We start from the raw sequence: 19,403 nt of genomic DNA, 5'->3' as shown, positions 1-19,403 counted from the left end.
TTTTTTTTTTTTTTTAACCCCTTCATTTTTTTTTTTTTTTAACCCCTTCATTTTTTTTTTTTCTGCACCACATACACACTACACACTACATACCCCCCGGATTGAAATAAAGTTTGTGCCCCCCCCTACACTATACACGTGTTGAAACATTTCACTACCGGTAACACAAAAATAAAAATGGCATCCCAAATGTCCTCCCAAATGTCCTCCCAAATGTCCTCCCAATCATCCAGGAGAATGTATTCAGTGGAGGAGGCATATGCCATGCTTGCTTCTGACTCTGACACAGGCAGTGATGCAAGCGGGGAATTTGAAGGATTTGCCTTAAGCTCCTCTTCCTCCTCTGCTGATGAGGGACCCCCTCAAAGACGCCCCCGTAGATCAGCTGAGATTCCCCCCCCAATAATTGATCTAGTATGGACCCCACCACCAGACAATTTTGAGCCCCAGGTTCCTGAGTTTTTGGCCATGCCAGGAATCCAATTTGATTCCACAGGTCTCAGAGAAATTGACTTTTTCAAATTATTTTTCTCTGATGATTTTATAAATTTAATGGTGGACCAAACTAATTTATATGCCCAGCAGTTTATTGCTCAAAACCCCACGTCATCATTTGCTAGGTGGACCCCTGTAGATGCAGTAGAGATGATGACGTTTTGGGGTCTGGTGTTTCATATGGGCATAGTAAAAAAGCCAGAAATTAGGCAATATTGGAGTACAGATGTTCTGTACAGTACTCCATTTTACCGTATGGCCATGCCCCGGACTCGATTTGAGACAATTCTTAAATTTATACATTACACCGATAATGCACAGTGCCCACCCAGAGATGATCCCACCTTTGACCGGCTATTCAAAGTCAGGCCGGTCATTGATCATTTCAGTGCCAAATTTGAAGAGGTGTACATCCCTGAAAAATTTATTTGTATCGACGAGTCCCTTATACATTTTAAAGGAAGGGTTAGATTCCGCCAGTACCTTCCCAGTAAGAGGGCAAGGTATGGCATAAAAATGTATAAGCTGTGTGAAAGCACCTCAGGGTACACCCACAGGTTTAGGGTTTATGAAGGGAAGGATTCAAGAATTCAACCGCCAGAATGCCCCCCCTCCCTCGTAGGTGTTAGTGGGAAAATTGTCTGGGATTTAGTGCACCCCTTCCTGGATAAAGGTTATCACCTCTATGTGGATAACTTTTACACTAGCATCCCCCTGTTTAAGGCCCTTGGTTCAAGAGGTACAGCAGCTTGCGGTACTGTGCGCAAGAACCAAAGAGGCCTCCCAAAAACGCACATTGCCCAAATAATGAGAAGGGGTGAAAGCAGGGGAATATGCACCGAAAATATGTTGTTGGTCAAATATAAGGACAAGAGGGATGTCCTTATACTGACAACAATTCACGGAGACAGTACCACCTCCGTCCCTGTACGAGGTACCAGTACCCACACCTCCAAACCTAATTGTATCCTGGATTACAATAGGTACATGGGCGGAGTGGATCTTTCTGATCAGGTACTGAAGCCGTACAGTGCCCTGCGGAAAACAAAAATCTGGTACAAGAAGGTGGCCGTGTATATCATCCAGATGGCACTGTATAACGCTTACGTGCTATTCCGTTCTACCGGCCAGAGGGGGACATTTATGCACTTTCAAGAGGAAGTCATAAAGGGCCTAATATTTGGGAACCAGCAGGCAGAGGGCCCCAGTACTTCTAGTACTGGCCCCCGTATTGTACCAGGGCAGCATTTTCCTGATGAAATCCCCTCCACTGGAAAAAAGGGCAGGACACAAAAAAGGTGCAAAGTTTGCTATAAAAAGGGAATAAGAAAGCAAACTATTTTCCAGTGTGACACTTGCCCCGACAAACCCGGCCTATGTATAAAGGAGTGTTTTAAAATATACCACACATCTATGGAATATTAGGTTCATCATTTCACCGTGCTTCGGGGGTCTTGCTAATGCCACATAGCACCCACCATTCATTCCACCAGAATCTGAGCCGCAAAATCCAAAAATCACTCCTTCCCTTCTGAGTCCTGCCATGCACCCAACTGGTATTTTTTGGTCACATGTGAGGCATTGCCGTACTCGGGAGATATTGGGGCACAGATTTTGGGGTGCTTTTTCTCCTTCATTCCTTGTGAAAATGAAAAATTTTGAGCCAGAACTGCATTTTTGTGTAAAAAAATGTAATTTTTCATGTTCACTGCCCAGTTTTATCAAAATTGGTGAAACCCCTGGGGGTTTGAAATGTACACTATACCCCTAGATGAATTCCCTGAGGGGTGTAGTTTGCAAAATGGGGTCACTTGTGGGGGGGGTCCACTGTATTGGTGCTTGGGGGGTCTTGCTAATGCGACATAGCACCCACCATCATTCCACCAGAATTTGTGCTGCAAACTCCAAATATCACTCCTTCCCTTCTGAGTCCTGCCACTTTTTGGTCACACATGAGGCATTGCCGTACTCGGGAGAAATTGGGGCACAGATTTTGGGGTGCTTTTTCTCCTTCATACCTTCTGAAAATGAAATATTTTGAGCCAGAACTGCATTTTTGTGTAAAAAAATGTAATTTTTCATTTTCACTGCCCACTTGTATCAAAATTGGTGAAACCCCTGGGGGTTTGAAATGTACACTATACCCCTAGATGAATTCCCTGAGGGGTGTAGTTTGCAAAATGGGGTGACTTGTGGGGGGGTTCCACTGTATTGGTGCAACATAGCACCCACCATTCATTCCACCAGAATCTGTGCTGCAAAATCCAAAAATCACTCCTTCCCTTCTGAGTCCTGCCATGCACCCAACTGGTATTTTTTGGTCACATGTGAGGCATTGCCGTACTCGGGAGAAATTGGGGCACAGATTTTGGGGTGCTTTTTCTCCTTCATACCTTCTGAAAATGAAAAATTTTGAGCCAGAACTGCATTTTTGTGTAAAAAATGTAATTTTTCTTTTTCACTGCCCACTTGTATCAAAATTGGTGAAACCCCTGGGGGTTTGAAATGTACACTATACCCCTAGATGAATTCCCTGAGGGGTGTAGTTTGCAAAATGGGGTCACTTGTGGGGGGGTTCTACTGTATTGGTGCTTGGGGGGTCTTGCTAATGCGACATAGCACCCACCAAAATTCCACCAGAATCTGAGCTGCAAAATCCAAAAATCACTCCTTCCCTTTTGAGTCCTGCCATGCACCCAACTGGTATTTTTTGGTCACATGTGAGGCATTGCCGTACTCGGGAGAAATTGGGGCACAGATTTTGGGGTGCTTTTTCTCCTTCATATCTTCTGAAAATGAAAAATTTTGAGCCAGAACTGCATTTTTGTGTAAAAAATGTAATTTTTCATGTTCACTGCCCACTTGTATCAAAATTGGTGAAACCCCTGGGGGTTTTAAATGTACACTATACCCCTAGATGAATTCCCTGAGGGGTGTAGTTTGCAAAATGGGGTGACTTGTGGGGGGGTTCCACTGTATTGGTGCTTGGGGGGTCTTGCTAATGCGACATAGCACCCACCAAAATTCCACCAGAATCTGAGCCGCAAAATCCAAAAATCACTCCTTCCGTTCTGAGTCCTGCCATGCACCCAACTGGTATTTTTTGGTCACATGTGAGGCATTGCCGTACTCGGAAGAAATTGGGGCACATATTTTGGGGTGCTTTTTCTCCTTCATACCTTCTGAAAATGAAAAATTGTGAGCCAGAACTGCATTTTTGTGTAAAAAAATGTAATTTTTCATTTTCACTGCCCACTTGTATCAAAATTGGTGAAACCCCTGGGGGTTTGAAATGTACACTATACCCCTAGATGAATTCCCTGAGGGGTGTACTTTGCAAAATGGGGTGACTTGTGGGGGGGTTCCACTGTATTGGTGCAACATAGCACCCACCATTCATTCCACCAGAATGTGTGCTGCAAAATCCAAAAATCACTCCTTCCGTTCTGAGTCCTGCCATGCACCCAACTGGTATTTTTTGGTCACATGTGAGGCATTGCCGTACTCGGGAGAAATTGGGGCACAGATTTTGGGGTGCTTTTTCTCCTTCATACCTTCTGAAAATGAAAAATTTTGAGCCAGAACTGCATTTTTGTGTAAAAAAATGTAATTTTTCATTTTCACTGCCCAGTTGTATCAAAATTGGTGAAACCCCTGGGGGTTTGAAATGTACACTATACCCCTAGATGAATTCCCTGAGGGGTGTAGTTTGCAAAATGGGGTGACTTGTGGGGGGGTTCCACTGTATTGGTGCTTGGGGGGTCTTGCTAATGCGACATAGCACCCACCAAAATTCCACCAGAATCTGAGCTGCAAAATCCAAAAATCACTCCTTCCCTTCTGAGTCCTGCCATGCACCCAACTGGTATTTTTTGGTCACATGTGAGGCATTGCCGTACTCGGGAGAAATTGGGGCACAGATTTTGGGGTGCTTTTTCTCCTTCATACCTTCTGAAAATGAAAAATTTTGAGCCAGAACTGCATTTTTGTGTAAAAAATGTAATTTTTCTTTTTCACTGCCCACTTGTATCAAAATTGGTGAAACCCCTGGGGGTTTTAAATGTACACTATACCCCTAGATGAATTCCCTGAGGGGTGTAGTTTGCAAAATGGGGTGACTTGTGGGGGGGTTCCACTGTATTGGTGCTTGGGGGGTCTTGCTAATGCGACATAGCACCCACCAAAATTCCACCAGAATCTGAGCCGCAAAATCCAAAAATCACTCCTTCCGTTCTGAGTCCTGCCATGCACCCAACTGGTATTTTTTGGTCACATGTGAGGCATTGCCGTACTCGGAAGAAATTGGGGCACATATTTTGGGGTGCTTTTTCTCCTTCATACCTTCTGAAAATGAAAAATTGTGAGCCAGAACTGCATTTTTGTGTAAAAAAATGTAATTTTTCATTTTCACTGCCCACTTGTATCAAAATTGGTGAAACCCCTGGGGGTTTGAAATGTACACTATACCCCTAGATGAATTCCCTGAGGGGTGTAGTTTGCAAAATGGGGTGACTTGTGGGGGGGTTCCACTGTATTGGTGCAACATAGCACCCACCATTCATTCCACCAGAATCTGTGCTGCAAAATCCAAAAATCACTCCTTCCCTTCTGAGTCCTGCCATGCACCCAACTGGTATTTTTTGGTCACATGTGAGGCATTGCCGTACTCGGGAGAAATTGGGGCACAGATTTTGGGGTGCTTTTTCTCCTTCATACCTTCTGAAAATGAAAAATTTTGAGCCAGAACTGCATTTTTGTGTAAAAAAATGTAATTTTTCATTTTCACTGCCCACTTGTATCAAAATTGGTGAAACCCCTGGGGGTTTGAAATGTACACTATACCCCTAGATGAATTCCCTGAGGGGTGTAGTTTTCAAAATGGGGTGACTTGTGGGGGGGTTCCACTGTATTGGTGCTTGGGGGGTCTTGCTAATGCGACATAGCACCCACCAAAATTCCACCAGAATCTGAGCTGCAAAATCCAAAAATCACTCCTTCCCTTTTGAGTCCTGCCATGCACCCAACTGGTATTTTTTGGTCACATGTGAGGCATTGCCGTACTCGGGAGAAATTGGGGCACAGATTTTGGGGTGCTTTGTCTCCTTCATACCTTCTGAAAATGACAAATTTGGAGCCAGAACTGCATTTTTGTGTAAAAAAAATAATTTTTCATTTTCACTGCCCAGTTGTACCACAATTGGTGAAACCCCTGCGGGTTTGAAATGTACACTATACCCCTAGATGAATTCCCTGAGGGGTGTAGTTTGCAAAATGGGGTCACTTGTGGGGGGGTTCCTAACTTTTAGCATGTTATGGTGCCTAGAAACCTACATGGTGCCTAAAAAATAATCTCATAAAAAGGAGGCTCCAAAATCAAGTAGGTGCTCCTTCTATTATGAAGCCTGTGGTTTGGTCACCGTGCACACTAGGGCCACATATAGGATATTTATGAAAACAAAAGAATTGGGGGAATCAATTTTTAGTCACATTTCTCTAGTAAAATGTACTGTGTTCCTTAGAAAAATGTATTAAAATTGCAAATCTGCAAAAAAAAAGAAATTTTGAAATTTCACCTACACTTTGTTTTAATTCCTGTGAAACACCTAAAGGGTTAACAAACTTCCAAAATGCTGTTTTGAATACTGTGAGGGGTGCAGTTTTTGAAATGGCATCATTTATGGGGGTGTCTCACATACAAGTCCCTCAAAGTCACATCAGAACTGAACTGGTCCCTAAAAAAATCAGTGTTTGAAATTTTCTTGAAAAATTGAGAATTTGCTATTCATATTGTAAGCCTCCTAGTGTCCAAAAAAATTAAAAGGAAGTTGAAATAATGATGTCAACATAAAGTAGACATATGGTCTATGTTAGTTATTCACTATTTTGAGTGGTAAGATTATTTGTCTCACAAGCAGAAAATTTAACATTTTGCAAATCGCTAAATTTTCCATTTTTTCACGATATTTTGGTATTTTTCACAAAAAAACACAGACCGTATCGACGAAAATTTACCACTAACTTGAAGTACAATGTGTCACGAAAAAACAATCTCAAAATCACTGGGATAAGTAAAAGCAAAAAAAAGTTATCCCCACTTAAGTGAGACATGTCAGATTTGAAAAAAAGGGCTCTGTCAGGAACGCAAAAACTGGCTCTGTCAGGAAGGGGTTAATATACATTTGTTTATTTAGTAGTCATACAAACAGTAGAAACAAAAAAAATTCTACAAAACTTCCAGTTATATATTTTTTTTATTTTACGTTTAATAAAATGTAGCATTTGGTTAATTAACCTTTAAACTGAAATACATGTAAAATTATTTTCTGACTTTGATGCATTTCCGTAACAAAAATATTGTCCATGTGCATACACACTTAGCAACCAGTGGTGCTGTTTGGACAGAATGGCAGCTTTGGACATCAATCATTTGCTTCCCGCTTTGCTAGACTTCTCCGTTAAACCAACCAGAAGTTCTTTATCCGTGTACACATGGGGGCGATTTCAGCACATATCGCTGAGCGACCATATTGCCAGTGATTTCATGTGCTGTGGGAGATAAATCGCCGGGAGCGCGCTCCCACTGCCAGCCCTTCATGGTCTCTGATTATGGCAAAAAATTGCTGTTCGCTGGTGTACAATGCACTGTGCACCAGCGATCAGTAATTTTTACTTAAAATGAGGTAGAGACAGAATAGCTTGCAATTTTCTGCCAAAACCGCTGGTCAATGATCAAAATGGTACACGGAGCAATATATTGCTGAGCGATTTTAAGCCAAAATTGCTCAGCGACCAGATTGCACCGTGTACAGACAGCTTTACACAATAAATGACCAGCTTCTTACTCCCCCAAGCTACCAAATACTAAGCACAAAAAAAAGAAACAGGGGAAAATGTATTGACTAGAGCAGTGGTCTCCAACCTTTTTTGGGTCGGGAGCTACTCGCGACAAAATAAACCGCCCGAAGAGCTACTAAAGTAAAAAATGTTTAAAAATCTGCATAATATCAAAAAAATGCCCTTTACACATAATGCCACAAACCGTAATGCCCCTGACACATTAGGCCACACACTGCAATGCCCCAGACATAATATGGCACACACTGCAATGTCCAATATGTCACAAACATACCTCCCAACACTGTAGGTAGAGGAGAAGAGACATCCGCGCGTGCCAAAGGCACGCGCCAAAAATTAGAGGGTTCAGCTACTACCGTGGAACTCCTGCGAGGCTACATCCCCCATTTTTTGCGCTATGGGGGCATGGTCAGCTCTCTAAGAGCTGTAGCCACATGGGGTGCGGCCATGGAAAATGGGGGTGTGATACACAAATGCCCTCAATAGTGCAGTGCCAGATACACATGACCCCAATAGTGCAGTCCGTGATACCCATTATAAATATGCCCCGCACCGTGATGCTCCATTATACAAATGCCCCACACTGTGATGCTCATTATACATATGCCACACACCGTGATGCTCATTATACATATGCCACACACCGTGATGCTCATTATACATATGCCACACACGTGATGCTCATTATACATATGCCACACACCGTGATGCTCATTATACATATACCACACACCGTGATTCTCCATTATACAAATGCCCCACACCGTGATGCTCCATTATGCATATGCCACACACACAATGCCCATTATGCATATGCCCAACAACGTGATACTCTGTTATACAAATGCCACACACCGTGAAGCTCCATTATACATATGCCCCACTGTGATGCCCATTATACATATGCCCCACACCGTGATGCCCAATACACATATGCCCCACACCGTGATGCCCATTATACATATGTCACACACCGTGATGCCCATTATACATATGCCCCACTGTGATGCCCATTATACATATGCCACACACCGTGATGCCCATTATACATATGCCACACACCGTGATGCTCATTAATTAATAATCATCAAGGTATCTGGGGCATATGCCACACACATGATGCCCACACATGATGCCACACACATGATGCCCATTATACAAATGCCCCACAGCATGAAGCTCATTATTAATGAGCATCAAGTGTGTGGCATCATGTGTGTGGCATATGCCCCACACACCTTGATGATTATTAATTAATGAGTATCAATGTGTGGGGCATATGTGTAATGGCCATTATTTGTGTGGCATATGTTTAATGACTCACTAAACATATGCCATACACATGATGCCCATTATTCCTCAAGCAGTAAACAGTTGCGCACACACGGTTTAAAAAATAATAATTACGTAACGGAGTTCAGCAGAGGCTGTGGCGCAGGAGTTAAGCAGAGGCTGGGGCGCAGGAGTTCAGCAGAGGCTGTGGCGTCGATAAGTGCGGCATGTTGGGGACGTCTGGACAGGAGGGCACACTGCCACCAAGCAAAGAAGCGCTACGCGGCAGGAGGTCACTGCCGCCGCCAGGTCCAGAAACGCGGCATTACAGTAACTCACTTTCTGACCTCCTGCCGCCAAGCAAGGACGCGCTGCGCGGCAGGAGGTCACTGAGCCCCGAGCTACTGTAAAACACCCGGCGAGCTACCCGTCGCTCGCGAGCGACGGGTTGGCGAACGCTGGACTAGAGCCACAGTGTTTTAAGCCGCATACACACTAGAAGATAGGGGCTAGGGTCGAAATAATTAACACTATCGTCCGCAGGGCCCCGATATCATGCATACACACTGAACGGTATCGGTAAATTATATCGTTCAGAGAGGTCACCAGGTCCTGCTGAACATGCATAACGTTTGGCTATATATAGCCAAATTAACTTGCATGTTCTGCAGACATCAATCATTGTTAACGATGCACGGGGGCACTAATTGATAAAGATACTGAGTGCACAAACTAGACATTGTGAACACTATCACTCAGAAGTCCCTATTTTTGCAATAACTTTCCCAATATCCTCTAGACCAGGTATGTCCAAACTATGGCCCTCCAGCTGTTGTGAAACTACAAGTCCCATCATGCCCTGCCACAGTTTTGTTATCGGGGAATGCTAAAATTATGGCAAGGCATTCTGGGATGTATAGTTTCACCACAGCTGGAGGGCAAACAGTTTGGACATGCCTGCTCTAGTCAGTGTTCGCGAAAACCACCCAAAAAAGTGGGTCCCGGGACCCTTCACTTCTAAAAATTGGGGTCCTACCGGACCTTTTCTGGGTCCTAACGGAATAAAGCCTCCTCTCCCCTTCTCCGCAGCATGGCACATGTGGTTTGGGGGGGTAAGTATCAATTGGCCCACTTGCATAAAGGTACATGTATACTAGAAACTATATAAACCTGAAAACAAGGACAGTGCGCGCCAAAGGCGCGCGCAAAAAATTTAGGGCATGTTTTTTTGGGGGAAGTGGTGTGATCACATAGTAGTACACATTATAGCACACACCGTAATGCCCAGTACACATTATAGCACACACCGTAATGCCCAGTACACATTATAGCACACACCGTTGGCCCACTCGCATAAAGGTACATGTATACTAGAAACTATATAAACCTGAAAACATGGACAGTGCGCGCCGAAGGCGCGCGCTAAAAATTTAGGGCATGTTTTTTTTGGGGGGAAAGTGGTGTGGTCACATAGTAGTACACATTATAGCACACACCGTAATGCCCAGTACACATTATAGCACACACCGTAATGCCCAGTACACATTATAGCACACACCATAATGCCCAGTACACATTATAGCACACACCATAATGCCCAGTACACATTATAGCACACACCGTTGGCCCACTCGCATAAAGATACATGTATACTAGAAACTATATAAACCTGAAAACATGGACAGTGCGCGCCGAAGGCGCTAAAAATTTAGGGCATGTTTTTTTGGGGAAAGTGGTGTGGTCACATAGTAGTACACATTATAGCACACACCGTAATGCCCAGTACACATTATAGAACACACAGTTATGCCCAGTACACATTATAGCACACACCGTAATGCCCAGTACACATTATAGCACACACAGTTATGCCCAGTACACATTACAGCACACACAGTTATGCCCCAGTACACATTATAGAACACACCGATATGACCAGTATGTATTATAGCACACAATGTAATGCCCAGTATGTATTATAGCAAATAAGTGCTGCTTACCTACATGCTTGTTGCCAGGGGTTACATGCTCCTTGCAGGGGTTACATGCTGCTTGTAAAGGTTACATTCTGGTTGGCGCAGGGGGGGGGGGGGTGTTATTCTGGTTGCCAGGGGGGGGGGTTGTTCTGGTTGCCAAGGGTTGTGGGGGTTATTCTGGTTGCCACAAGGGTGGGGGCGCATTTGTTGCTCGCTGCCCCGGGGGGGCTGGTAAAGCTGATACAAGACGATGAAAGAGTAGGTGAGCGGGCTGTCTGCGAGGCGGGGGGACTGGATGTGGCTGGAAGAGCTGAAACGCTGCTTTGAGTTGAGCAGCGTGTCAGCTCTTCCAGCCACATCCAGTCCCACTGACAGCCCGCTCACCTCTTATGCCGAGAGTGGCTGTCAGTTGTTACAGCCATATCGCATCCCGTCCCCCGCTCTCAGCAGCAGAATGGACGGGGGGGCGGCAGAAGGATGCAGAGCCGCAAAGACACTGACCATGAACCTGTCCTGCTCTCACAAATGGCAGGGCGCGCGGCTTTAGTAAATGAATGGCGCGCACTTGCAATGATTGGCTGCCGGCCCGGACGGCCACTGTGTAATGATTGGGTCCCGGCGCTGCCGCTGCTGTGATTGGCTAACGGCGGCTCACAGGCGCAGCTCAGCGCGTCCTCGGGGACTCCTTTAGTTTGAAGAACTGAGTCCCCGGTTGCCGTTTTAGGGTAAAATACGCGCTATAGCGCGTATTTGCGAACCCTGTCTAGTGTTTATGGGTCTTTACACATTTTAAAGCTAACAAATCCATATAGGATATAAAAGGTTTGGTTTTCATGGGGGCTTCAATAAAGAAATGATATGATAAATGCTTGCATATTGATCACTCCAAAACTAAAACCATTATTTAAAATGGTACTTGTTTCCTAGCGCGGCGCCCGTCGTGGGTGATCGCATACCTTAAGTTAAGGTAACTTAAGGTATGCGATGAACGCGACCGACGCTATATTTGACTATTTATAGCCTTTATTGGTGGCAATGAAAAAATCGCGTTGATCGCATCCATCGCATGCCATTATAATGGCACGCGATGCGATCAACGCGATATTACATAGGGAGCAATGTTAAATTAGCCGGCTATTAAAAAAAAAAAATCACATTGATCGCGTCCATCACATGCCATTATAATGGCATGCGATGCGACCGATGCGATTTTACATAGGGAACAATGTTAAATCGGCCCGATTGCCCCCCCACATTGTTAACGGCAACCCGAAGCGTGGCGAGCGTAGCAAGCCCGCGAGGGGCGGCGGTACGCGTCCTCCAACCTTTTCATACCCCCACTATCCACGTCGGCATGGAGTTGATTTTATATAGTGTGGCGAGCGCAGCGAGCCCCGGTGAAGTAATGCGCGTCCGCTCGCCACGCTTTGGGCTTAGTGGTTCGCCACACTATATAAAATAAACTCCACGCCGACGTGGATAGTGGGGGTATGAAAAGGTCGGAAGACGCGTACCGCCACCCTCGCCACGCTTCGGGTTGGCGTTGATCGTGGGGTGGCGTTAACAATGGGGGGGCATTTCACCCATGAGGGTGGGTATACAATGAAAATTGGGGTCTGGGGGGCATTTTACATTGGGGCCAATGTAAAATCGGGTCTCAGGGACCATTTTACACTGGTTCCAATGTAAAAAATCACGTTGTGATGCGATCAACGCGATTATTTGGGTCCCGATGGATGCAATTAAAGTCGCTGGCGCCGTGCTAGGAAACAAGTACCTTTAAATTTCTTACAAGATGAAAATATGTGAAAGTGTGCAAATTACAACTATACTTAACATCTCTTATTTTAAAAAAAAAATCTATAGATTAAAAAATAAATAAAAAAAAAAACACAACATTTAAAGGTTTCTTCCACAAACGGAAAAATTCTGTATGTGAAAACCCAGAACGCAGTGCTAGAGAATTATGCTCCTCATTGGGATTCCATCTAAGTGATCACAAAGCCCATAAATGTGTTCATGCCTCAAGCAACAAAGCACCGCTCACAGGCCAGGACACAAGAAAGACGGCATTATACCAATAGCTAACAATCACTCCCCACGCAAACAATACGGTGCACCAGTCCACCCATAACAGCAGATTACAAAAAAAAAAAACTATTTTCATTGGAAGAATAGTTTTAATTGCCCAGAACTGCATATATTATATTCAGAAACAACATTCAGAAATAGAACCAAGCTATAGTTTTTAATGCAATATTATTGTTACATGTATGACTAAAAGGTAAGGGAAGTCTGATTTTTGTTCAGCATCTAAATCACAAATACTATATGGAGGTCAACATTTACAATGACTTTGTCCTCAGCATTTATGATCACACATTTCTAGTGATCCAATGAGAACACAGATAAAAAACAAGTGTGCTGAAATATGGATCCTCCAATACATCATACATACATACACTAGAGTTGAGGTGTAGAGGACAATCACTATCCTGAGCAGCAGGAAATCTAATGGCCCTTTCTTTTCTGACCCTGAATGCTGAAAGTGAATTATAGGGGCAGATGATAGTGCAATAACACACCACCTACCTACACACCAAGCGTGGAACAGAGTGCAGATGCACAGCCAGATACAGATTTAATTTTAAGAAGGGGAGTAAAAGTACAGGACAACAGAAGCACATGTACCCTGGATACAGCGATCACTTGGTGATGTCCTATGGTGGATGTAGCAGATCACACATGGAGATGCTGATTAGCTAATGCTTAAGAAAACACTCCAGAAAAGCAGATTACATTGATGTAAAGTGTTGGGATTACAAAGTCTGAGAAAATGTGTCTAGCAGGTGGAAGAGGGACACAGGTGGTGCTAATAATCTACACTATTACAGACAATATATGTATATTCCTGCAATGTATTACTGGTAGTAATGCACTATACAATCCTACTGTAAGTAACAGGCACATACATGTGATCTATGTAACAACATTGTACTGCAAATATATAATATTACTAGTCACACGCACTTTACTTCAATGGCTTTTTTCTAGGTTAAAACGCACCAAGTATAAACGACTGATTGTATCATACAGACTGCAAATCCAGGGTCGCACCGGGACTTTTAAACGGTTCAGTCCCGATGCGTCCCTGCATGTGGGGTTTGTTCAGATTGCAGCAGCGAACCAGCAATATTGACAGTTCACTAACATCATGTGGGGGTGTGGCAGAGCGTCATCGTGGGGAGGAGGCAACACTTAAGGTGCCCACAGACGCATCAATTATCGAATGCGTTTTGTACTTTTTAAGTACAAAACGCATCTTATGTACAATTATCGGGTGGTGTTTATGGGCTTGTGCGACGCGATGCGCGTTCCCGGGAGCCCGATATTGTATGTCCAAAAAAGTACGTGCTGCACATACTTTTTAGACTACATCTGAAAATTAACAGTACAAACATGGGTTCATTGCATCGCATCGCATGCATCCAAGTGCACATTGCAAGCTGGAAGAAAAATTGTATAGAACCATTGTACAGTCAAAAACGCATAGCACAGTAACATTGATGCGTCTGTGGGCACCTTTAGAGATGGCGCTGCTCCAAGCGCTGCCTCTTCCATAGTGTGAACGGAAAACGGGTCGCTCGACCTGATTAACCCGTTCACACTGCACAGCAACGAACCGGTAAAAACTCTGCTTTTTACCCGGTTTGGATTGCAGTGTTGCTACCGTTTAGCTGTAACCGATAACCCCTTTCACATTGTACTAATTACCGGTTTTGTCCATTAGAGAGAATTTGCTTATGCAAATGAACCAAAATCAGGCCCAATGTGCACACATGCAGGGCTTCTCTGTGACACCTGCTAAACATTACACCATATACACACAGGGACTTCCTTAGTACAGACTTTTTGTACATGCCGTAAGTGCAGGTACTTCCCTGGGACAGGCTACCTGTACGTGCAGTATACACGCAGGGGCTTCCCTGGGACACACTACCTGTACGTGCATTATACACGCAGGGGCATGCCTGGGACAGACTACCTGTACGTGCAGTATATGTAGGGGCATCCCTGGGACAGGATACCTGTACGTGCAGTATACACGCAGGGGCTTCCCTGGGACAGGCTACCTGTACGTGCAGTATACACGCAGGGGCTTCCCTGAGACAGGCTACCTGTACGTGCAGTATACACGCAGGGGCTTCCCTGGGACAGGATACCTGTACGTGCAGTATACACGCAGGGGCTTCCCTGGGACAGGCTACCTGTACGTGCAGTATACACGCAGGGGCTTCCCTGGGACAGGCTACCTGTACGTGCAGTATACACGCAGGGGCTTCCCTGAGACAGGCTACCTGTACGTGCAGTATACACGCAGGGGCTTCCCTGGGACAGGCTACCTGTACGTGCAGTATACACGCAGGGGCTTCCCTGGGACAGGCTACCTGTACGTGCAGTATACGTAGGGGCATCCCTGGGACAGGCTACCTGTACGTGCAGTATACACGCAGGGGCTTCCCTGGGACAGACTACCTGTACGTGCAGTATACACGCAGGGGCTTCCCTGGGACAGGCTACATGTACGTGCAGTATACATGCAGGGCTTCCCTGGGACACGCTACCTGTACGTGCAGGATACATGCAGGGGCTTCCCTGGGACACGCTACCTGTACGTGCAGGATACAGGCAGGGGCTTCCCTGGGACACACTACCTGTACGTGCAGTATAAAGGCAGGGGCTTCCCTGGGACAGGCTACCTGTACGTGCAGTATACGCAGGGGCATCCCTGGGACAGGCTACCTGTACGTACAGTATACGCAGGGGCATCCCTGGGACAGGCTACCTGTACGTGCAGTATACACGCAGGGGCTTCCCTGGGACAGGCTACCTGTACGTGCAGTATACACGCAGGGGCTTCCCTGGGACAGGCTACCTGTACGTGCAGTATACACGCAGGGGCTTCCCTGGGACAGGCTACCTGTACGTGCAGTATACACGCAGGGGCTTCCCTGGGACAGGCTACCTGTACGTGCAGTATACACGCAGGGGCTTCCCTGGGACAGGCTACCTGTACGTGCAGTATACGCAGGGGCATCACTGGGACAGGCTACCTGTACGTGCAGTATACGCAGGGGCATCCCTGGGACAGGTTACCTGTACGTGCAGTATACACGCAGGGGCTTCCCTGGGACAGGCTACCTGTACGTGCAGTATACGCAGGGGCATCCCTGGGACAGGATACCTGTACGTGCAGTATACGCAGGGGCATCCCTGGGACAGGCTACCTGTACGTGCAGTATACACGCAGGGGCTTCCATGGGACAGGCTACCTGTACGTGCAGTATACGCAGGGGCTTCCCTGGGACAGGCTACCTGTACGTGCAGTATACGCAGGGGCATCCCTGGGACAGGATACCTGTACGTGCAGTATACGCAGGGGCATCCCTGGGACAGGATACCTGTACGTGCAGTATACGCAGGGGCATCCCTGGAACAAGAAACCGCAGTATGTACCCTCTGTTAAAAAAAATCTTTACATAATAACTGTTTCCCGAGACTGAAGATATCACTACACGTCCAGTGAATGCAATGATTTCAGCAATAGGAGAGCTCCATGCACTGGAATGGTTATGGCATAAAAGGGTCACATGAAACAGCAGCTTCGTCTAGCTACTATAGGGTGTAAGTGGTCACTAATGATTGCTCTTTATACAAACATGACTGTCACAGAAACGTTCTGCTTATTAGACACATACTTATACACAACAAGAACATAGCACTAGTAAATCAGATGTATACTGTAGCCAAGACTAGAGAAAATGGTGAAACAAACCAGAGTAATAAAGTAGTTCCTAATGTGTAACTCTTTCAGGGTCTTACGTTCCAAATAGTTTTTCTTGAATACTATAAGCACTCAACTGTACTCATCCAAGAAACCTGAAATGAATAGGCCACTGACACATCAATACACTGGGCGAAGGTGAATGTTACACTGCTACCTTGGGTTGTGTTGCAAGGCTACAAATTATTATAATGCACAAGGTTTCTAGAAGAATACTGCATAAGGTTCACCTACAGCAAGAGGACTATTGTAGCTGAAAAGCTTTCTGGGTGAAGAAACACCTATCAACGAGTTCGGAGAAATACGGGTACCCAATAACACTGACTGCACCTGGATGGGGTTCTTGAGAAAGAGTACTAAAAATATGGACCGTAGCGTAGCATAAATGGATTCTCAAGGAAAGCGAAGTTACCTTACCAACAGCTGGATGGGGTTGCTTGCTAGTGGGAGGATTAAAAGTGCTGGATGGGGTTCCCCATGAGGAAGGTCTCTGAACGCTGGCTGAGGAAACCTATGCATGATAATGGAACACAGCCAACTAAAGGGAGCTGCACATGAGATGCGGCTTACTGAGCGATGAATAGGGTCACCAAGTGCTGGATGGAGTTCCCTACGAGAGGAGATGGGGGTCAGACACTGCTGGATAAGGATTGATGGGGAATCGGGTTACAATGCTTGACATTGCTACCCATGAGAGGGGAGTCACAACAGAGGTGAATGTTGCTTAGTACCACTGGCATATGTTAGAGGATATACACAACTATGTAACAGTGGCATGCCCAGGATGGTGGTGGTGTATGACAGTGGCATGCCCCAGGATGGTGGTGTATGACCATAGCATGTCCCAGGATGAAGGAGGTGGTGGTGGTAGTGTATTACAGTGGCATGCCCCTGAATGCTGGTGGTGTATGACAGGAACATGTCCCGGCATGGTGGTAGTGGTGGTGTATGATTGTGGCATGTCCCAGGATGATGATGGTGATGGTAGTGTATGACAGGGGCATGCCCCGGGTGCTGGCGGTGTTGACGTTTGACAATGGCATGCCCTGGGATGCTGGTGGTGTTGATGTAGGACAGTGGCATGCCCGGGGATGCTATTGGTGTTGATGTAGGACAGTGGCATTCCCCGGTATGCTGGTAGTGGTGGCATTTGACAGTGGTATGTCCCGGGATGATGATGGTGATGGTAGAGTATGACAGGTGCATGCCCCGGGTGCTGGCGGTGTTGACGTTTGACAATGGCATGCCCCGGGATGCTGGTGGTGTTGATGTAGGACAGTGGCATGCCCGGGGATGGTATTGGTGTTGATGTAGGACAGTGGCATGCCCCGGTATGCTGATAGTGGTGGCATATGACAGTGGTATGTCCCGGTATGATGATGGTGATGGTAGTGTATGAAAGGTGCATGCCTCGGGTGCTGGCGGTGTTGACGTTTGACAGTGGCATGCCCCGGGATGCTGGTGGTGATGGTTTATGACAATGACATGCCCGGGACTGAGCACCTCCTGCAGAGCAGATCGCTGACAATGGCCCCACCTGCTTGTGTGGTGTCCGTCAGATCATAGCCGCTGCCCGGGAAGTCCCTCAGCCTGCGGCCGCTCAGGTTCAGGATGCCGGAGCACACCGCCTCCTCCAGGGCCCGGTCCAGGCTGCGCACGGTGTGCTGGTGCAGGGTTCCTGTGCTCCAGTGCGGTCCATTGGGGAAGCTGGGGAACACGGACACCGAGCCGGGAAACAGACCGGGCACCGTGCTGAGGACGCCTCCTGCTCCTCCGCCGAGACCACCTCCTGCCTGCCCGGTACCGCCTCCACCCTGCCCACCGGTGCCCCCCACCACGGCCGCCGCCGTCTGACTCGCCGCCATTGCTGCCCAGGAATAGCCCAGTGCCAGTGACACCGTTATAGCAGCAAGTGCTCGGCTCAGTGCGCATGCGCAATCTCCGCTACCGCTGCTACAGGGGCTGTACCATGAGCGAAGCAAGGGGGGGGGGGGTGTACCAACACTCGGGACGGAGGGAGGGGCACTGCTGTCTGTGCTGAACACTGCACTGATCAGTTTGTCACCCATACAGCCCTATCCACTTACACTATAGTACACATCATCAGTCACACTTACAAACCTGTACACCTCTGCCCACTACATACTGTTACATCATACTCTGATACAGAATCCTTATACATTATATAACTTCACTCACTCTGTGTCACACTCACCTGTACACTTCCCATTATATACTGTAAGTGTAAACAGTTGTGTAATTAGATATATTGTAGACCCCATTGCAAAAGTTTATAAGGGCCAGTGGTGAACAATGTATTACACACTTTGACAAGGTGGGTGGGCCCATCTCTGCTCTGGGCCCCATAGCAGCTGCACTCCCTGCATGTATGGTAGCTACACCTTTTGCTGTAACATCAGTTCCCACGCACAATCTTGTACACGATCCGGTACTTGTTTCCTAGCACGGCCACACCGATTCTAATCGGGGGCATCGCAGGTAAAAAATTTCACCGGTCGCATCGCATGCGTGCTAAAAAATCGCATGCGATGGTCCCGACGCGATGCCCCCGACTTCCCATAGGGAACAATGTTAAATGCCTCAATTTACACAAATGAACAGGGAACAATGTGAAATGGTCCAAAAACACCCCAGAACAGTGAAATGGCCCCCCAAAATTAGTTAACGCCACCCCACGATCAACGTGAACCCGAAGCGTGGCGAGCGCAGCGAGGCCGCGAGGGGCGGCGGTACGCGACAGTTATACGCGTCCCCTCGCAGGCTTCACAGGCGACGCGGACACCTGTGAAGCCCGCGAGGGGACGCGTTTACTTGTGAAGGTATCCGCGTCCCCTCGCGGGGCTCGCTGCGCTCGCCACGCTTCGGGCTCGGTGGCTCGCTGCGCTCGCCACACTATTCTATTCTCAACTCCACGCCAACGTGGATAGTGGGGGTATGAA

The 19,403-nt window shown here is 46.6% G+C and overlaps 1 protein-coding gene across 6 annotated transcripts in view; it reads right to left on the bottom strand.

Annotated features, from left to right (window-relative positions):
- Window positions 1-18,377, bottom strand: part of LRCH2 (leucine rich repeats and calponin homology domain containing 2) — a 140,365-nt gene extending 121,988 nt beyond the window's left edge. For 4 of the 6 annotated variants that reach the window (XM_083159600.1, XM_083159602.1, XM_083159598.1 and 1 more), the window contains exon 1: window positions 17,981-18,377. In XM_083159600.1, the coding sequence (XP_083015726.1) occupies window positions 17,981-18,308 (328 nt within the window). In that variant the 5' untranslated portion in view covers window positions 18,309-18,377. The remainder of the gene's footprint in view (window positions 1-17,980) is intronic. The other 2 variants (XM_083159599.1, XM_083159603.1) reach the window with 1 other exon arrangement.
- Between the last annotated feature and the right edge of the window lie 1,026 nt (window positions 18,378-19,403).

The sequence above is a fragment of the Crinia signifera genome, chromosome 9, assembly GCF_055691185.1.
Source record: "Crinia signifera chromosome 9, ASM5569118v1, whole genome shotgun sequence".
Lineage (NCBI taxonomy): Eukaryota > Metazoa > Chordata > Amphibia > Anura > Myobatrachidae > Crinia > Crinia signifera.
This window is presented reverse-complemented; position numbering and strand designations above follow the sequence as displayed.